The sequence below is a fragment of the Notechis scutatus genome, chromosome 4 (genome assembly GCF_049901735.1).
Source record: "Notechis scutatus isolate UNSWTSFEM ecotype Mainland chromosome 4, rNotScu1.2, whole genome shotgun sequence".
In the NCBI taxonomy this organism is placed as follows: Eukaryota; Metazoa; Chordata; class Lepidosauria; order Squamata; family Elapidae; genus Notechis; species Notechis scutatus.
In genome coordinates this window covers 88,453,117-88,473,135 of record NC_142012.1, presented here as the reverse complement: position 1 = coordinate 88,473,135, position 20,019 = coordinate 88,453,117, and the positions used below count along the sequence as shown (strand labels likewise).

The window sequence follows — 20,019 nt, the reverse complement described above, 5'->3', positions numbered from 1 at the left end:
GAAAACACGGGGAGCCAATAATTTAACAACCGGTGTGACTGGGTGGATGTGGCCGACTGATGTCACTCACTCCCACCCACTCATCTCCTGCTCTGGAATATGAAGTGAATCTCCATCCCCCGCTATCACCCTTACCTTCTCAGGCCAGGCGAGGACTGATGGGGAGGGGAGGGATAGGGGCAGCCAGTGATGAGATCAGCCAACAGGGAACCGCAACAGAGGGCCGAAAGAGCCGCATATGGCTCCAGAGCCGCAGGTTGCAGGACCCTGTTTTATACAATCAGTATTGTTATATTATGGACAGAGCTTTTGGGTCACTGGTATTCCTAGAACATTGGTCACTGGTAACTCCAGATACCATAGGTCAGGAATTTCAACAATGGCAAAAAAAATATATCAAATGATCAGGCTTATATTACAAATAAATTACTGTCCATAAATAAATCAAAGTATCGGAGAAACCATCTAAATGCCATTAAAACTCTTGTGTCTGTATCCTTTAGGTGAAATAGACCATCATAGGACCACAATTTTTTAACCAAGGTACACAAATGGGCTAACCACCTATGGAACTGAAATCTGCCAAATTTTATAAACCATTTTATGACATTAAAATGATCATAAAGTATTTTGTGACACAATACAAAATGTCATAACACATTTCCTATGGCCAACTCGGATGTTTGATTGTGCTATACAGTTCAACATGGGCTACTCCCAAGGCAGATCTATCTTTGAATATCTCCTTGAATTTTTAAGAACTTTTAAGTACATCAGAAGCTCTGTTTGTGTGTGAAGGCATTGAGGAATCTGGTAAGGAAATTTCCAACATCCAACACCTATTTTATTTTAAAAAGACATCAGTTTGTGCCTGTTAATAAAAGTCAGAACTGGTGCTATCAGAATCTTGATTGTGTTGTCACTATAGACCAGGGGTCCCCAAACTTGGCAACTTTTTGTGGACTTCAACTCCCAGAATTCTCCAGCCAGCTGGCTGGAGAATTCTGGGAGTTGAAGTCCACAAGTCTTAAAGTTGCCAAGTTTGGAGACCTCTGCTGTAGACCAAAAGAGCTTTCCTTCTATTCAGCAGGCATAATCAATAAACAATATACACACTGCAGGTGAAACACAGGTTATTCAGAAAACGTATCAGGTTGAACTTGCCTTGTGCTTTCTGAGGGCTTTGCACAGATTGTTCACCACATCCGTCTGTTGTACCCCTCGAAGTTTAAAATGTTTTGTCCATGAAAGAAGGACCCCCTACCAAAGGAGCAATTATTAATAATAAATTAGACGATGTTGATATAAATCCATTCATGTTTGTGACTGGTGACTCAGCAAAAGCGACAGGATAAAAATCATAATTTATCACTGAATAAAAAAAGGACTTTTGGGTGACATGAGAGCAGCATTCCAGTATTTGAGGGGCTGCCACAAAGAAGAGGGGGGTCAAGTTATTTCCCAAAGCACCAGAGGGCAAGACAAGAAACAATGGATGGAAATTAACCAAGGAGAGAAGCAACCTGGAATTCAGGAGAAACTTCTTAACAGTGAGGACAATTAACCAGTGGAACAGCTTGCCTCCAGACCTTGTGGGTGCTTCATCACTGGAGGTTTTTAAGAAGAGAATGGACAGCCATTTGTCTGAAAAGGTGTAGGGTCTCCTGCCTGGTTGGATTAGAAGAACTCCAAGGTCCCTTCTAGCTCTATTCTAACTAAAATGTTTAAGTTTTTCCTGGTTTTGAAATGCAATTGAGTCCTGATGTCTTAAAGTTTAATGATTCCTAGAGGAGCCCAGATTCCCTATTCTATACCGACGTTGGAAAAAAATGCATAGGATTGGAACAGTACCAAATGGCTTCATCTCAAGCACCATTCAGTTCTTTTCAGACAGGAGTATGGATGGCCCAGATCCTCACCCTCTCATTTTCAGCCCATTTTCAGGTTGTTTAAAAGCAAGGTACTAGACTAGATTTGGATGAAAAACTAATTGATATATCCTACTATTATATTAGCTTGAACACTTTAGAGCAGAATTCTGGGAGTTGAAATCCACACATCTTCAAATTGTCAGAGTTGAGAAACGCTGCTTAAATTATTTGGTGACAGTAAGTAATTTATTACCAATAATTTACCAACCATAACTTTACTCTGCTTTTAATGTGACACACACGGTTGCGCTTACCTCCTCCAATTTTTTCTGCCTACAGGGAAAAGAAAAGGTAAAACCAAGAGGTAGTTTCTTATATTTTATGTCCTTTGTCTCCATAAAGTCTGCAAGACAGTCGGCCACATATTGAAACAGCTGGAAAGGAACACAGACTAAATATTATTTTAATGGGTTAATAATACCATATGATACAAAATGCTTTTTGCATTTCCTTTCAAATAAAGATTCTAAGCAGCTCACACTGAAGAAGAGGTAAATATTATCAATTATCTATATAGATAGTTCTTTTTCTTAAGCATGCACGCCAGCTAAAATGTCTTCTTACATCAGTGTAACTAATTTGTTACCATTTCAATAAAAAATAATATTTATTCTCAAACTCAACCTCCAAGTGTTTGGGGCTGTAATCTCTCAGAATTTGTAGCCATCAGGAATTCTGCAAACTGCAATGCTAATATAGAGGGGAAATCTATGTGTCAGACCTACTCCAGCCAGATGCCTTAGGAAAGAAAGTCCTTCAACTCCATTAGAGTGAAGTCAGGCTCTTTTACCGAAGGTTGCTGGTTGCAGTAAAATCAGGCTAGAACTAAGATTCCTGTGCAAAAGGATACAAATTTCCCCCCTCATCCCAGCCCTCTTCATTCATAGGTGTTTTGAGAATCGCCAAGATGTTTGGGACAATCCACATTCCATTCTCAGGGTGCATGGCCTTGAATACTGGAACAAACTGGTTCTGTGCTTTCCCGGTCTTCATCAAACTGAAATCCCCCCTCCCTATTTTCCATCACATTCCCCATGCTTGTTTATTGCTCATTTGTCATCGTCCCCTCACCCCCTCCCCACTAGCTTTTGATGGCAGGATGCTGGCAAGGCACCAACCCGAAGATGGCAGAACTGACACTATGTTTGGTCTTGAACCTTCCTTATTTGAGCTTTCCAACCAGAGAGAAAGAGTTGTTAACTCAGACCACCCTCCCCATAAGCAATGTTTTTCAATCTCAGCCCCTTTAAGATGTGGGGATTTCTGGGAGCTGAACTTCGTACATCTTAAGGGGCTGAGACTGAAAATATACTAGAGATTTCATGATTTTGCTATCCAGGGAAGGGTTTGATAAATTAATCTGTAAAACCACAGGGACTAGAATTCACAGATTTAGGAAATCAATTTGCAGATACCTATCATCCACTGAGTTGAATGCAGCAAATTCTGTTGAAAGTTCCAGAATTTGCAACGATTAAACAAGAAGTTGTAGGATGCGATGTTCATTTATGACATGCCTCAAAATCCATACGAGCAAATCGCAAAGGGATACAAATCTCAAAATGATACGGTACTTACATCTGTTCCACTTCCTTGTATGATTTCTTTAGGTGTTGGGTAGAACTGACTATCCATTTGTACATGTTGTTTTCCTTCTTCGGCTACTTTAACGTGCAGGACTTTAAATTTGGAACCACCCAAGTCCAAAGCTAGGAATTCTCCCTTTTCTGTAATGGAAGTAATAGTGAGTAATGATTAATTCCTCTGCAAATTCTTGCCAAATGATGCTTCATGAGCCTCAATAGTTTTTTAATACAGAGATTGGATACGGCTATTGGATGCAGCCATGTTTGAAGAACCTCTAGTCTACAAACACATGAGCCCACATTTAGCCTTCAGTACAACATTTAGTCTCCAAAAACATGAGCTGTGGTGGCACAGTGGTTAGAATGTAGTATTGCAGGCTAATTCTGCTGACTACCAGCAGTTCGATTCTCAACGGCTCAAGGTTGATTCAACCTTCCATCGTTCTGAGGTGGGTAAAATAAGGACCCAGATTGCTGGGAGCGATACGCTGACTTTGTAAACTGCTTAGAGGGCTGTGAAGTAGTATATAAGTGAGTACTATTGCTATCTATAAAGACATACAAGTGTCATTAAAGACCAATTTCTTGTGAATATATCAGGTGAATACTGTCCCAAGACTACGAGTAGAGCCTCACTGTGGACTTTCATCACAAATATTAAAAGTGTCATAATATCAAGAAATAATCTGAGACTATTGTAGGGGTGCAAACTCAATTTCATTGAGGGTTGCATCAAGGCTGTGGTTGACCTCAGGGGAGCCAGGGGAGGTGATTAACTGGGTGAGTGTGGCCAGCTTGACACCACTCCCCAACTGCTGGCATGTTTCCTCTTCATACTGGGTAGACTGTGTTGAAGCCATTCTGGCCCGATGTTTCCTCTTCTCATTGATGACCGCACGGGCCGGATCTGACCACATTGCGGGCCAGATGCAGCCCTTGGGTCTTGTGTTTGACACCCTTGAGCCAGGGGTGGGATTCAAATTTTTCAACAACCAGTTCTGTGGGCGTGGCTTAGTTGGTGGGCATGGCTTGGTGGTCATGTGACTGGCTGGGCATGGCCAACCCAACATCACTCACATCGAGGCACGCATCTCCTCGCCTGGCCTCTTGTGACTGTGGGGATGTTGCAACAGTCGTAAGTGTGAAAAACGGTCATAAGTCACTTTTTTCAGTGCCATTGTAACTTTGCATGGTCACTCCACACAAGCAAAGTACCAGCAAAGGAGGGAAAATAACTCCAGAGACGTTCCTGAGGCAGGAAGTCTAGTCCTGCCAAGAATGTAATAAGGGTTAATGGAGAGGCAGTTTCTGTAAGCAACACCAGGATGTTTCCTTTCTGCCTTCCTTACAGGATTAGGCCAGTAATTTCTTCTAACAACCGGTTCTCCAAACTGCTTAGAATGTTAACAACCGGTTCTAGTGAATAGATGCAAACTGGTAGAATCCCACCCCTGCCCTGAGCTCTACCTGACTCTGTGGTTTCTTCCCCAAACCCCAAAAACTTTAACCTTAAGACTGTCTACTATTGACTCACCCCTTTCCTAAGAGGTCTGTAGGGGGCGTGCATAAGTGCACCAACGTGCCTACTGTCCCTGTCCTATTGTTTCTTTTTTATTCGTATCCATTTCATGTATTCATAACCATGTTTATACTTATACCTGTTACCTAATACTTGCTTGACAAATAAATAAATAATAAATAAATAAATATTGGGTAAAGATCTTCTAATGTCAGAGGGATCCTGCTATTCTTGGATTTGCAAAGTTATAACAACTTTGCAAATCCAAGAATAGCAGGATCCCTCTGACATTATAACAAGGGATCCGTTATAACGAGGACTCGGTAGTGAGCTACTGTCAACTGTCTCACTCAAGTCATCTAGCAAAGAACAACTCCTGGCCATTGGTTTTGCCACGAGGATACTTTACTGAAGCTTAATGGTTACAGAAAGTACCGTATTTGCCGGCGTATAAGACGACCCGGCGTATAAGACGCACCCCCGTAACTAATCATCCAATATTTACACAGTGTGTATGTTATTCTGTGTTGGGAGTGAAGGATGTTTGAACTCTCTTAGATGGACTGTCTAAAGGAGCGTGTCTCGGAGTAGGCAGGCGTTACTCCAGAACCCTGGCCCTTCCCGGCGGAGTCCCTCGGGCTTTCCCGCAACAGAGTCCTCTTGCAACGTGTCCGCTAGGTCAGCCAAACGATCCCAGTGAGGTCACCGGAAACGCCCTCCAGAAATTCCCGGGGCTGCAGCGGCAGGGCGGAGTGCCAGGGGCCGTGGGAGGAGCAGGAAGGCGGGCAGCCTTCACATGGCCCTGCCTGGGGCGACAGGAGCGACCCACGCTCGCTCCCCAGTCGCTGCAGCCTCGGGCGGAGCGAGGCGAGCGGGATTCGAACCTGATTCAGAGACGCGGGAGGCTCTTGGCGGAAGCGACGCGGGGATCCGGGAAGCCAGAGGCGCCGCGCTGCGTCCCACAAGCATCCAAAAGCCGGCAGTGGATATACCGGCGATAAGACGACCCCCCACTTGGAGGCATGTTTTTCAGGGCAAAAAGTTGTCTTATACACCGGCAAATACGGTAGTGTAAGCTGAATCGGAGGATTTTCCGTGCAAACAGCACAGTGAAAATTTCTCTCTCCCCCTTCCCCGCTCCACCCCCTCTGGTTATCTGCAAATGTTCAATCAGGTGCTTGTATATTGCTCAGGAGACAGGTAGTCAGTTCCCAGCTCAGCATCTCATTAATGACCTTGGGTGGTTGTAGCTTCTCCCAAGGCTCATCTGGGCTTTCACCCCCTACCCCACTCCCACTTCTTCCTTGCGTTCCAATCTTTCCCTCCCCCACCCCAATGGTGCTAATGTCAGGCTGTCAGCTCATGGAAGCTTGCATAGGTGAGATGCAGCCACGACAGATACAATGAGGATGTGGTCATGATGCAGGGATGTCAACAGAGAAGGGTTGGGGCCTGAATGTTTGGGGTTGAGCTTTGATTATTCCAAAGTTAAGTGTGTTAAGTATGTCAGAATTTTAGAGCTTGTTTTAGAGCCAGGGTTCCCAACCAAGGGTGTAAGACGATGTTCCAGGAGGTACAAAAACTTGGGTTTAGAAGTTTTAAAATTTAAAAAGTGTATATGCACAATTATGTGGATGTAATTATTTAATTTTGTAAGAGGTGCGAGAATATATCAGAAGCATCCTAGGGGTGCGGAGTATAGAAAAGGTTGGGAACCCCTATTTTAGAGCTTATTTTTTTCTAAAACAGCAAAAAACAATAGCGTACTACCAAAAATGTGCTGCCAGATTTTACCAGTGTAACCTGGAAAGGCTCTAAGAACCAGAACAATGAAGTTGGAGCTACCTGAAACTTTAAGCCTCCTGCCTATTGGGACACCGGGACCATTATAAATACATGCCAATTGCCAAGCACCCAAATTTTGATCACATGACTGGGGATGCTTGCAGCAAATCATAAGTGCCAGGACCCATCATAACTTGTAACTGCCATAATAACTTTGAATGGTCTCTAATTGAATGATTGTAAGTTGGGGGATACCTGTTGGATCAAAAGAAAGGCCTTACCTGAGCCATCAGGAAGTGACCTCACAAAAGTTGGTAGCATTTTTACTGCAGCTGTTGGATTGGTATCTCTTCCTAGACCTTTCACCATCTCTGCTTGGAAGCGAGTCATCACATCGTGTAAAATATCATCAGAAAGGCGCATCTGGTATAGGTACCGATCAACCTTGGAATAAAATATACTAGCTACTCGTTATTGTTCTCTTTCTCTCTCTTTCACTCACTCACTCACTCACTTGCTCCCTCTCAATAGAACTTTTGTAGGGAATATACCTATGTGTGCTTGTTGTGGGGGTGAATATGTAACTCCAGATAAATGAACACAAGGGGAGAAAAATGGAAGACCTCCCAACCCTTGGGAAGATGGAAAATGCCATCGGGTGAATCAGAAGATCAATGGAAAAAAGCTTCTAGAAAACAAAGTATTCCATTTCCACCCTGAAAACATCATTCCCTCTTTGAAAACATCAAAAATGCCCCCAAATTGTACTGCTAATTTTGGGTACCAAAATTAATGCATTTTGACACTGTAATTTTCAGGGCCCTGGAGGCATTACAAGTGGGAAAGAACTTGACTACTTTTAATTCTGAGAAAGAAAGAAAAAGGGGAGGGGGTTTCCCAAAAAACAGCCACTTCATTTATGCCATCTGTGGCAATTTTTATTTTATTTTATTTATTTTATTTTATTTTATTTTATTTTATTTTATTTTATTATTTTATTTTATTTTATTTTATTTTATTTTATTTTATTTTATTTTATTTTATTTTATTTTATTTTATTATTTTATTTTATTTTATTTTATTTTATTTTATTTATTTTATATTTATTTGTTTATTTGTCAATAGCTTACAAGATAAGTATAAATACAGGAAATGGGTACGAATAATTGGGGACAATAGGACAGGGACGGTAGGCACGATTGTGCACTTTATGCACGCCCCTTTCTGACCTCTTAGGAATGAGGTGAGGTCAATAGTGGTTAGTTTGAGAGCAAAGGAGTGGGGGTTTGGGGATGTGACAAGAGTCTGGTAGTGTGTTCAAGGCATTGACCACTCTGTTGCTGAAGTCGTACTTTCTGCAATCAAGTTTGGTTTACATTGGTTTACATTGAGTTTGTATCTGTTGAGTGCTCTTATATTGTTACAGTTGAACGTGAAAAAGTCATTGATTGGTAGTACATTAAAGCAAATTATTTTATAAACTATCCTTAAGTCAAACCGTAGGCGGCGTAGTTCTAGGTTGTCCAAGTTCAAAATCTCAAGACTGGTGGTTTCTTTTTCTTTTCTTTTTCCTTTTATTTGTAACAGCTCAGGCAGAGCTGGCCCAAAGCACTTTGCAGCTTGAAAGTCCAGATAAAAGTGGAAAGCACACCATATGGAGGTGCTAAGTCTGGACTGGGAGAAGAACTTTCCTTCAGGTTTGGTGGCAAGGCAGCATCTTTCATGATGTGTGAGGGAAGGGCGCTTGCTTAGCCTATTCAGTATGGAGGGAATAGCTTTCCTTCCTGTAGGCAAGTTCCAACATCTTCTCCTTGGAATCCCCTACCTAACCAAATAGCAATCCCTAAAAAGGAGCAAAGTCTATTGTCAGGCAGGGATTTATAATGCTTGGTCTTCTAGAGTTTGCATATTTATTCTGGGCTACCCATCAAGGAATTTGTTTGGTTCTGTCTTAATGAGAGAGTACAATCGCTGCAAGTTTATGTGCCAGAGTGGGGAAACGGTAGCTCTCCAGAGGTTGTGAGTTAAATGTTGCCCACAGCTGCAGCACACCTACCTTGTACTTGGAAACATGGAGCACTCATGTCAAAATGCTAACTTAAAACTGTCCGTTACTGACTGAGAAATGCCATTGTGGGTGCAAATGTATTTGGAAAGAAGATGGATTGGGGAAATTATATCTGGTGTCCCTAGAAATTCCTCTATCTGGATATTTCATAAATAGATTCTGTTATGCAGCCAATGACTTTTACTCACACTGTATTTCGGATGATTTTATCCATTGTCATTACTTTTGAAGCCAAATTGTAAGGATTTACAGTACTTACACAGAGAGAACGAGTGAGAGAAGGATTGTTAGAAACGAAGCAGATACTGTTGGGACCTTATTAGAAAAGATATTGCCTTTTATTGGGAAAATTCTCAAGATAACACATGGTGGGGCTTTGATCACATAGTTGTAGCTGCCATTTTGACTTTTTTAAGCACCCCACTTCCCCAAAGCCTTCTCCTTGCATATTCCTGGACATTGAATCATGACTTCTGGTGGAGGCAGAATTACAGAATAACATAAGACCTTGGAGGCCAAATCCTTCTCAGGCAGGAAACCCTATACCAGCGGTGGCTAACCTTTTTGGGCTCCTGTGCCAACAATTGTGTGCGCGCTCGCGTGCCAGCACCCAAAAGACAATGCGCATGCCCCTCCACCCCTGCGCATGCGTGCACAATCCCCCCATCGCCCCCTGACCTGCACTGCGCATGCGTGTGCCTCCCAGCTGATTTTCAGCCTGTTTGAGGCCTTTTTCGGGCTCCCAGAGGCTCGAGGCCGAAAAACGGGCCTGTTTCATCATTTCCAGTATTTCCGGAAATACAGCTGGGAGGCGCAGTGCGCATGCGCACTGAGGTAAGTTTGCCTGGGGCTCCGGTGCCCGTACAAACGGCTCTGTGTGCCACCTGTGGCACGCTGCCATAGGTTCGCCATCACCATTTCAGACAGATTGTTCTCCATTCCTTTCTTAGAAGCCTCCAATGATGGATCACCCATTAATCAGCCATTCCACAGATTCATTTTTCTCACTGTCAGGAAATTTCTCCTTGGTTCTCTAGGTTGCTTCTCTCCTTGGTTAGTTTCCACCCATTGCTTCTTGTCCTGCCCTTAGGTGCTTTGAAAAATAGGTTGACACCCCCTTTTTTTGTGGCAGCCCCTCAAATATTTTTTTTTAAACAAATTTTATTAATTTTTAAAAGCATACAAAACATACAAAATAAACATAAAACCTTTTTTCTAAAAATTTCTAAAAATTATTTGAAAGTTTAACAACATTAACACATTTCCTTACAATCACATATTTTCCCTTTCTAACTTGCTTTATTTTCTTCTATCTTTCTCTCCATTGTCCTTTTCTAACCTTTCTCCAAGGTTTTATTAACTCATTCAAACATAAACACATAAGAACACAAAACATATAAACATAAAAAAAAAACATCTTTTCTGAAAGTTGCTTAATCCCGGGTCAAAACTCTGTACAGACACCAACTCAAATTCATATTCATTTTATATGCCATTCCATATCATTATTACCATTTTCAATTTTATATATAGCTTCTTCTCTCTCTTAGATTCTCTTAATTTTATTTTATTTATCTCATCTCAATTCAAATCATAATATTTATTATTCTTTGTCTGTTTATTTCCAGCTATCGATTTATCTTTCTTCTTTAAAAAAAAGCTTCTCCTGTACACTAATTGGAGTATGACGCCTTTACCTCTTTCCCCTACATTTATAATACTTAATATAAAATACCTAACTTACATTGGGATCCTATTTGGTACATTCTAAAATTATACAATATTATCAATACCAATACTAATCTATTCATTAATATTCATATTCTTTTATATCATAAACACTTAGCACATTACTTTTCAATTAATTAACATACTTTTGTGGGAGCACCTACTTTCCATAATTATTCCCCCCCACGTCACATATTTTAAATCATTATTTCATTAAGGTATTCCTGCTTCTCCTACTTCAAATCTCTTTCAAAAAAAAATTTCCACTGAAATAACACTATCTAATTAATATTGACATTCATTTGTATCTTTCTCTCCAACTCCTTTATATCTTAACCATTTTATCCATTTCAATTAAATAACATGCCTTTTGGAAATACTTATATTTTCCACCATTATTTCCCCCCATCATATCTCAAATCCTTATTTCATAAAATGTTCCCCTTTTCTTAAGACAAGTTTCACTAAGTTATATTAAACATTTTATCACACTTTAAATTACACATTATTTCCAACTTTCTAAAATTATTTCTAAATACAAATATAAAAAACAATCTTATGTACCTTTAGAATCCCTTTATCAATAAAGTTTACCCATTATCTCTAAAAAAACTCTTGTTTCTTTACATCTTGCTCTCTACTATTGAGGCTTCTCGTCCCCTTTCTCCCTTGCTTATTCTTCTCTCAAATATTGAAACACTGCTAGCATGTCTCCCCTCATCCTTCATTTCACTAGACTAGACGGGCCCCATTCCTGCAACCTTTCTTCATAGGGTTTAGCCTCCAGTCCCCTAATCCTCTTTGTTGCTCTTCTCTGCACTCTTTCCAGAGACTCAAAATCTTTTTTATAATATGGAGACCAAAACTGAATGCAACATTCTAAGTGTGATCTTATTAAAGTTTTATACAGCAGTACTAATACTCCACATGATTCTAATTCTATCTCTCTGTTAAGGCAACCTAGGATTACATTGGGTTTTTTGGCTGCTACCGCACACTGGTGGCTCATATTTAAGTGACTGTCCACTAGAACTCCAAGATCCCTCTCATAGTTGAGCCAGGTTTCATCTTATCTATTCCTGTACATTTAGTTTTTCTTGCCTAAACCTTACTTTTTGAGTTTCTCTGAATCAGATTCAACTTTGCAGATATGGGTGGCTTCTCTGAACAGGCATGATATTCCCCTCTGAAAAAAAAATTGGGGCCGGCCAAAGAGACCCCCACCACCCGCCCTCGCGCCGCCCGCCCGCTCGCCGCCCGCCCGCCCGCCCAGGCTCAGCTCGCGCCGCCCGCCGCTCCGCCGCCCACCGCCCGCCACCCACCCGGGCTCAGCTCGCGCCGCCCACCGCTCGCGCCGCCCGCCCGGGCTCAGCTCGCGCTGCCGCCCGCCCGCCCGCCAAAAAATCGAATTCGATTTTAATCGGAATAATATCATGTCTGTCTGAATGAGTTCTGTTACACACAGCTTACTTTTACAATTTGGTTTCATGCACACCCTGACTCAGAGTAGCGACCTCTTATGCCTCCTACGTATAAGGTGGGGAGAAGCTGATACTACACACTTGAGTCTGTGCCTATCCCTGGATTGACAAAACACAACTATCTCTGTGATCAAAAAGCTAACATTTGTATTGTCTTTGTCTTCAACCCTTTGACCCTTTCTGGAAACTCAGATTAAGGAAAGGTGATGTGAGCACAAATTCATGCCTTCCATTTCCAGTGTTAATAATAACTGAAACCTGGGAAAGTAAACCTTTAAAATAAAGCTGTTCTTATCAGTTGGCCTGAATGTTTTCTGCATTGAAAATAGTAATTATGATTTGATTTTTGGGGATCAAAAATCCTCAACTTCTGGTTTTAGAAACAATGAAGAGAGATCTTTGTTCTCTGCTAATCAAAGAGATTACCAGCTATTTGATAGTGAGTTCTTTTCAGCGGCTTGTAGTTTTTGTTAGCCATGCCCATAGTATGCAATACTTAAACTTTCTACACGTAGCAGTTTAGACATTACCTACAGGCTTGTAGTTTTTGTTAGCCATGCCCATAGTATGCAATACTTAAACTTTCTACACGTAGCAGAGTTTACACATTACCCATAGACTTGTGAAATGGCCTGTTGATTTCCCCAGAACAAAAGTTTAAGACTGCAATCTTGGATTTATCCTTAATCCCCTTTGTACTGCCGAAGTAAGTTTTGAGAGGGAGTGGTTTTTAAAGACAAACCTGAAATGGCAGCACTTGAAAATCCGATCCAATCCCAAGAGCAAATAATGGACAGAAGAGGTTCTAACTTTTATAATAGGGATTTGGAAGGGGGAGAAGATAGATCTGACTATCTTGGAGTATATGAATGTGGCTAAGTAACAAAAATTACAGTAAGACTACTATTAACGATGAGTTGAGGAGGCAAGCAAAAACTGTTGGGAAATAGGTCAAGACTGAGGCGCGAGTGTCCACATATGGATTTTTTTTCTCCAGAAATCAGACTGTGTTTTTTAGAATTAAGAGGGGTGTGATTCCAGTTAGAGCCATGGTGAAATTGAAGGTGGAGATCTAATTCTTTATCCACACATCAATCACATCACTTTCACTGTTTAAAATTAACTTCAGAAGAAAAATATTTCCTGAAGTGGTACAAAATATCTAGGTTTCCAAATAAAATAAATGGTTGAAATGTGTTTGAGTATTAGTAGTTCAGGTTAGAAGTTAGGCTGTTGGTTTGAGCTCCGAGCTTGGCAATTGGGTTGCAAACATTTTGTCACCATTCAAGGAGACATCGTCAGTGTGTTTTGAGTATAAATGGTTTGTTCTGTAAAGTAAAGAGTAGGCTTCAGGTTTGGTCAACTGTATTAATATGTGTAGTTCTGTCAAACTTTACAAAATCCTGGAAAGAATTTGGAAGAGAATCAACTCGGACATCTTCATAAACTTTATTGGGGTCAAAGAAGAGGATGACCTGACTTACACATTATAGAAAATACTGGCCCCAACAATGACCCTTTGTTGCTCATTGTTCTGAATGACAAGCTTCATTATGCTTCTACAGCAGCATCTTTGTTCTCCAGTGGTTAATACTACTGGGAAAGGGCATTTGTGTAATTTCTCTACAGTGTGAGTAGCCATCTTTGGAACAAAGCAAATTCTACATGGGGGAGGAAAGAATGGAAATATCTTAATTTTCCTAGAATTAATTTGCAGTTAGAATTAATTTAAGTTAATCTTAATAAATAAAATTCTGTATGACTAACTGATAATGTTTGAATTACTGATATAGTCAGGCTAAAAAGAAAGGATGCTAAAATGAAGGGTCCTTCTAAAGTTTTGAGGTAGATTCATGTGGTACACATGAGGTAGATTTAGCACAGAATAATATATCTTAGATGGGCTGTGAAAAGAATCCAGATTAGCCAGCAATGGTCCATACTTGCTTGGAGGTTTTAGTTCCACATCTGAAAAGCAATAGGTTGGGAATATTGGTTTATCCACAAGTGTCCAGCCACATTAAGATTCATATTCTGCATTTTGGTTTTAGATCTTAGAGACATTGTTGAATGTCCTCTAATAACTCTGGTGAAGTGCAGATTGGCACACTATGGAACGTGAAATTACAATAGTGAGTCCCAGTTACCACACTGCTGGCAGTTGGATTAATAAAATTATCCCCCAGAGAGGAGTCCCTAACCTCCGATCCTCAGACCGGTACTGGTCCGCAGCCCATTGGGAACCAAGCCACACAAACGGGCAAGTGCGCAAAGCTCCATTTGTGCATGCGCAGGGATTAGGTTGTGTGCATGAAACCATCCCATCCCCCCTTCCACCGGTGATCTGTGGAACTGGGAATGTTGGGGACCGCTGCCTTAGAGAACCCATCTTAAGTTCATCTACATAGAAGGAGGCCCAGAAGAGATTTTCTTCTAGTGGACCTTCTCAAACATGGAGCCAAGATCTAGACAAACAGGTGGACCACCTGATCTCACTGAATCTATCTTTTTTAAACTACTTATTAATGTAATCAGTTTACTCATTGAGTTGTTTTGAGTGTTGTGGGCTATTTCTTAAGTATGCAAGTATTTCCTAAATATTCTGGTTGAAGTCCATGAATGAAGTCAAGAACATAAGGAAACCTGCTAGGTCAAGCCAAGGTTTATCTTACTTTGTTTCTCACAGTGGCCATTATATGCTTCTGGGGTGTTCATTAGCAGATATGGTCCTCTCTTGCCACCGTTCTCCACACCTGGTATGTGCAGGTATGCTGTCCCCACTTGTTGTCAATGGCAGTTTCAGATGTGAATGTACTGTAGATTTGTGTAACCTCATTATAATGATGACATTATTTCCAGTTATTTTCGTATTGATCCTTTGCAAGGGACTGACCTTTTCACAGAATACTGCACACTGAGTCTACATCCTCCATCACTCAGTATGACCACGTCATCTTTTTCCTGGTAGTAACTGACCACTTAGCCCCATTGGTATATAAGTGAAGTTTGAGGGTGGTTTGTTCCAACATGCACCCCTTCACACTCAAAAAGTGAATAGTATTTGCCATTTGATCATTCCCTCAGTTTAGAGAACCACTAGGAGCCCTTCATAGTCACTTTTGAATAGTTTAGTATTACTGTGTGTTCAAGCTCAGCCAATTTACTTTCTGGCCCTAATGAAGAACCTTTACGAACAAGTTAGAAAGCTTCTTTGAGAGAATCAAAACCAATAGAAAAGAATAAATGTAGCTCAGAGTTGAACTGTGGGGAACTTTGTGCTCTCTAAATTTTCTTTTAATCTCTCTTCAGCACTGAAGGTGTTGTCTTGTCCAGTCATGAAACATCTGCAAGCAAGTAATTGCGCTCAGAGAGAGAACCAAGGAATTCACTACTTGACTTCTTCCTTCCTTCCTTCCTTCCACTGAGAAAATTTGCCATTTGTTTCTACTCTTTGCTTCTCCTTTGTGACTGGGTTAACAAGAGGACCTGGGCCTGTTTAGATGTGAAAGGTTCTTAAAGTCTTCTCCAAAATTCAGTGTCAGTAGGGAATCACCTCCTCTACATGTCTGCTGACTTTGTAAAAAAGAGGGAAAAAAAGGTGCAGAAATTTGATAAGTAAGATGGACTTTTGCAGATTTCCCACCAGCCAGCCAGCAAGGTTGGTTCCTGTATACAATGTGCTTCATTCTTTCCTCTCAGCTTTCCACTTCCACCTACTTGGTCCAATTAGTTTGAATCTCTTCTTTTGGGGCCCTCTTCAAGAATTAGTTTCATAGGCAACCGTCCAGTCCACTGGGACTGAGGCCAATTTAAGAATCTCCGTTCCATTTTCTGCTAGGATGTTAAGCAGTCATGTCTGAGCCCTTAAGAATGCTCGGGAGGGTGCCATCAGAACCAAGCGCTGTTGGGGGCATAGTGGAAAAACCCAGAAATCATTATCAATTCCAAATTAAGGTGGTAGAATAGCTTCATTTCAGTGCTTCCTTTACGAAGGTTGGAAGTCTGCATGACAAACTTCTCATGGTTGTAGGAATTCCTTCCAGGTGATGGCCCCAAGATTACAAGGCAGAAGAGCAGAAACCCCTAAGTGATTGAAGGGCAAGAACAGACCCAGGAAACCACAGGTTGGAATAACACTCAGCTCCATCCAGGTGCACCAACTCTACCCCTAATGATGGGATTACAGGGTCATAAATGGGGAGTTTAGAACTCCCCCCCCCCCGTTGAATAAAATTATAGGGCATTTGATGAAAGGGCCTCCAGTTTTATTGCTGTAACATTTAGCTATGGAAAGAGATTCAGTGGTCTCTCCTAATCTTGATTTATTTTCATCTCAGGTAATGATTCATTTAAATATAAGACTGAAAACGTTACACCGATCGATGAAGGCGTGAGAAGTAACCCATAGGAACTGAACCTTCCTGTCTCACATTTTTTAAAAAAGATATTTATTACACAAAACGTTAGGGAGAGTTCTATCACGGCTTCATGACAACTGCTGCTGCTTTTTGACTGTATTTTGCTTCTGGATAAAATGGATAAAATAAGTTTCAGCTGAGGATAAGATCATATATTTTAATGTGGCTTTAGGAATGGCACACTAAATTTGGTGTGCGTAGCTTACGGCACACCTTGTTTCGTAATAAAATCAGTAAGCAAATATGAGCGCGCCCTAGAATGTCAAGTTACTAAATCATCTTCTACATCAGGGAATCTTTTTAGTTGAGACTTCTGAATTTTATGCACAACCTGTTGGGATTTTTTTAAAAAGCACATATATATTGCAATTCTTAGTTCAGTTTATTTATGCAAGTTGTAAGCCACCCAAGAGTGGCAATGAGGCTGGCTGGATTATAAAGTTAATAAATGAAAGTTATTATATACAGGGCTGTATATAAACTCTCTCTCTACTAGCATTGATTAGCAACAGGTCCACTTAGAATGCAGCATTCCCCTTTTGCCCCCAGAGAGCCGCACAACCAGATCTTCTTACCTTTTTGATCTGATCTTCTTTTAGCTTTGTGAAATAAAAGGCCACAAGGTGCACCGCGAGCATGTTTGCTAGTAGTTCGGTGTTTACAGCAAGTTCCTGAGGCCAAAGCTGGAACTGATATACTGAAGAAGCCAGCAGGATCCTACCACCCAGCCATTTCTCCGATGAGTCTCCAGAGCAGCGGAGCTGAAGTAAAGCCAATCCTTCTGCATGGTTCAATGATTAAGCTTCCAGCGCCTTTCGCTGCTCCCCTCCCACCCCTGGGTACCGTATAATGCTGAGCAGATGGCAAACTGCCAAGAGGCGAGAAGGGGAAAAAAAAAAAGGATGGTTATTTACAGGCCCAACTTGGCAATGTTTTACTTTAGAACAATCCCAGTTGCTATGAGATATCCCTCGTTTCACCCAAACCCAGCACGAATTTCCTTAGGGTGGCACACGTCCAGCTGTCGAGTTTTTCATCCAACTGCAATGAAAACAAGACACCTCAATGGGTATTATTGAATCCGAAACATTGAGAGGGGAGACAGATCTTGTGAATGTAGGACCTTCCCGTTTTTTTTCCTCTCTTCTTTTGCCTTCCCTCTAGCACTGTAAAATGGGGTAGGTTGGAGATGGTTTTGTTCCCCCCCCCCACCTCTTTGCATTGTTTTATGGTGGGTTTTTTTTTTCTGTGGTGGATCTTAATGATTAGCCACCATCTCTGCTGAGGAGGAAGATTTCCCAGGGAAGGTTGTGAAGTGAAATACCACAAAGATTAACTCTGTGAATGCTGCTTTGAGGACCTGTTGAACTTAAGGAGGCATAGAACTGGTTAAGTGTGCCTGGTCAGGTTTCCCCAAACTGATATGTTGCACTACAATATCCCTCATCCCAAGCCAGCATGGGGACCAGCACATGGCTTTTTAAGTTTGGGATTAGCTGCAAAACAAAAGCCAAAACCAAACCCACATTAGTCTTTGAAATCAGGCATGGCCGTCATCTAAGTGAGCATTATTAAAACTGTGATTGCATGTCTTTTCCAAGGGTTTGCAGAAGGGGTTGAAAAAGTCAAGATGGAAGCTGCAACTGCACCCTTGAAGCCCCCGTCCCATTTTTGTACCTGTCCCCTGGGCAGCACATGTATTAAAAGAGGCCAGGTTTTGATCACACAAACATGGCTGCCATCTTGAACCCCACTATTCAGATGTCCGTCCCTGTATGTATTCACATATGTATTGCCCCTCAAAATAACCCTTTGGATACAGACAGTTGAGGGCATAGATGTTGCTTTGCATTGCTTTAGATCGGTTTTTCAACGCTGACAACTTTTTAAGATGTGTGGACTTCAGTTCCCAGAGCTCCACAGCCAACATGGGGAAGTCCAAACATCTTAAAGTTTGCTAAGGTTGAAAAACATGGTTCTAGACATTGGCAAGTCAAGGCAAACGATGCTTCCCAATTAAGCATTCCAGTGACTTAGGAGAAAGTCCTGCTCCAGAAGACTCCAGACTTCCTGTGATAGCTGGGTCTAGGTACAAAAGATGCGTAAAATAATCTCAACATTCCCTCAGAGTGACATTTGGCTCAGCAGAGACATAATTTCAGTTTGTTCTCTGCTTTCTTTCTACATGCCACACAACTGCCTGCAGACAAGAGATTCATTGTCTACCCGCGACCTCATATTCCCATCACTGGGCAACAGTAGTACATCACCATGCCAATCAAACATGCTTCTCTTTGTTCTTATGGCCTCTGGAAGAGAGCAGTAGGGTGCCCAGGTTCCTAAATATGCCATCCTTGTGGGGTGAGCTAGTTCGAGTCACAACTGGATATGTACAAGACGCAATGACAGCACTCTCTCTAAACATACTACTGTTATCAGTGTTGCAGAAATTAGTCCCAACTTTAAGACATGTGGAGAGCAGCTATTTGCAAGCATTCCAATATTAAAAATACCATAGATTGTTTAAGCAGGGAGTTGATTTTTGTACTGTAGTAGCCTTCCCTAACAGCCCTTTTGCTAACAAAGATTAGAATAAATTGATACCCTATAAATTTCAGACAAGCTAAAAGAATGAACTCTTTGGTTGGTCTGACGAATTTTAACATTTCTCTTGGCTTGCTATACAAAAGTTCCAGTTGCATTTGCCACATTCCACCCTCTTCCACCGAACACAAATTCAAAATCTGCCTCTGATGTGATAATCCCTCATACTACTGAATCCTAACAAACAGAAAGGAGTTTTCTGTTCTGTGCTAAGTAACTCCAGATTTTTTTTTCCAACAAAGGATTAACGCAGTAGTGCACCCAATTCATTTATGGCCCATGAAACGGGCACTCTTCCTTGAGACTAATTGCATGCACCTCATTAGAGGATGTGACCTTCACTTAAGATTTCAGATCACCTGAACAAACTTCAAAGGGCTTATTGATGTTACTATGGAGACACTGTGGGAACCTTCCATGAACGAAATGCTAATCTCAGAAATGTGAGGGTTAGCATTTTACTTCTTAAAAAAGACTGGAATACAAAGCTTTCATTTTGTATTTCCTAAACTGCACAGCCCACATGCTTTCTTGTCAGAAATCCAAAACAAACAGGTATCTTTAAAAGCTGCTTATGTCACAAAACTACCATCCTAAGATTGCTCCTGAAAGTGGAAGGCTGCCTTCACATCCTCATTTTATACGCATACGTATATAAAACAAAACGTGTGTGCCGTGTTCAAAATGTCCTATTTTTTCTGAATTTAAATGCATTCATACTAAAAACATTTGATAAAGATCATAAAAACAATTTTGTTTAAAATTTACATACAACAGATGACTCTGAAAGTGTTTTTAAAAGGCAGAGGTCTTTATTTGGTATAATTATGATTTTTTCCCTCAAAAGTATTTCCCCCACCCCCAAATATAATTGTGGAAGACTTTAAAAATGCTGATTT

The 20,019-nt window shown here is 41.1% G+C and overlaps 1 protein-coding gene across 1 annotated transcript in view; it reads right to left on the bottom strand.

Moving 5' to 3' along the window:
• The window catches only part of LOC113415419 (hexokinase HKDC1-like), a 55,499-nt gene extending 38,232 nt beyond the window's left edge, over positions 1 to 17,267 (bottom strand). The window contains exons 1-5 of the mRNA XM_087964066.1: positions 17,092 to 17,267; positions 7,103 to 7,265; positions 3,510 to 3,658; positions 2,186 to 2,305; positions 1,165 to 1,260 (exon numbers count right to left, since the gene is read on the bottom strand). Of these exons, the coding sequence (XP_087820192.1) occupies positions 1,165 to 1,260; positions 2,186 to 2,305; positions 3,510 to 3,658; positions 7,103 to 7,265; positions 17,092 to 17,154 (591 nt within the window). The 5' untranslated portion in view covers positions 17,155 to 17,267. The remainder of the gene's footprint in view (positions 1 to 1,164; positions 1,261 to 2,185; positions 2,306 to 3,509; positions 3,659 to 7,102; positions 7,266 to 17,091) is intronic.
• Positions 17,268 to 20,019: the final 2,752 nt, after the last annotated feature.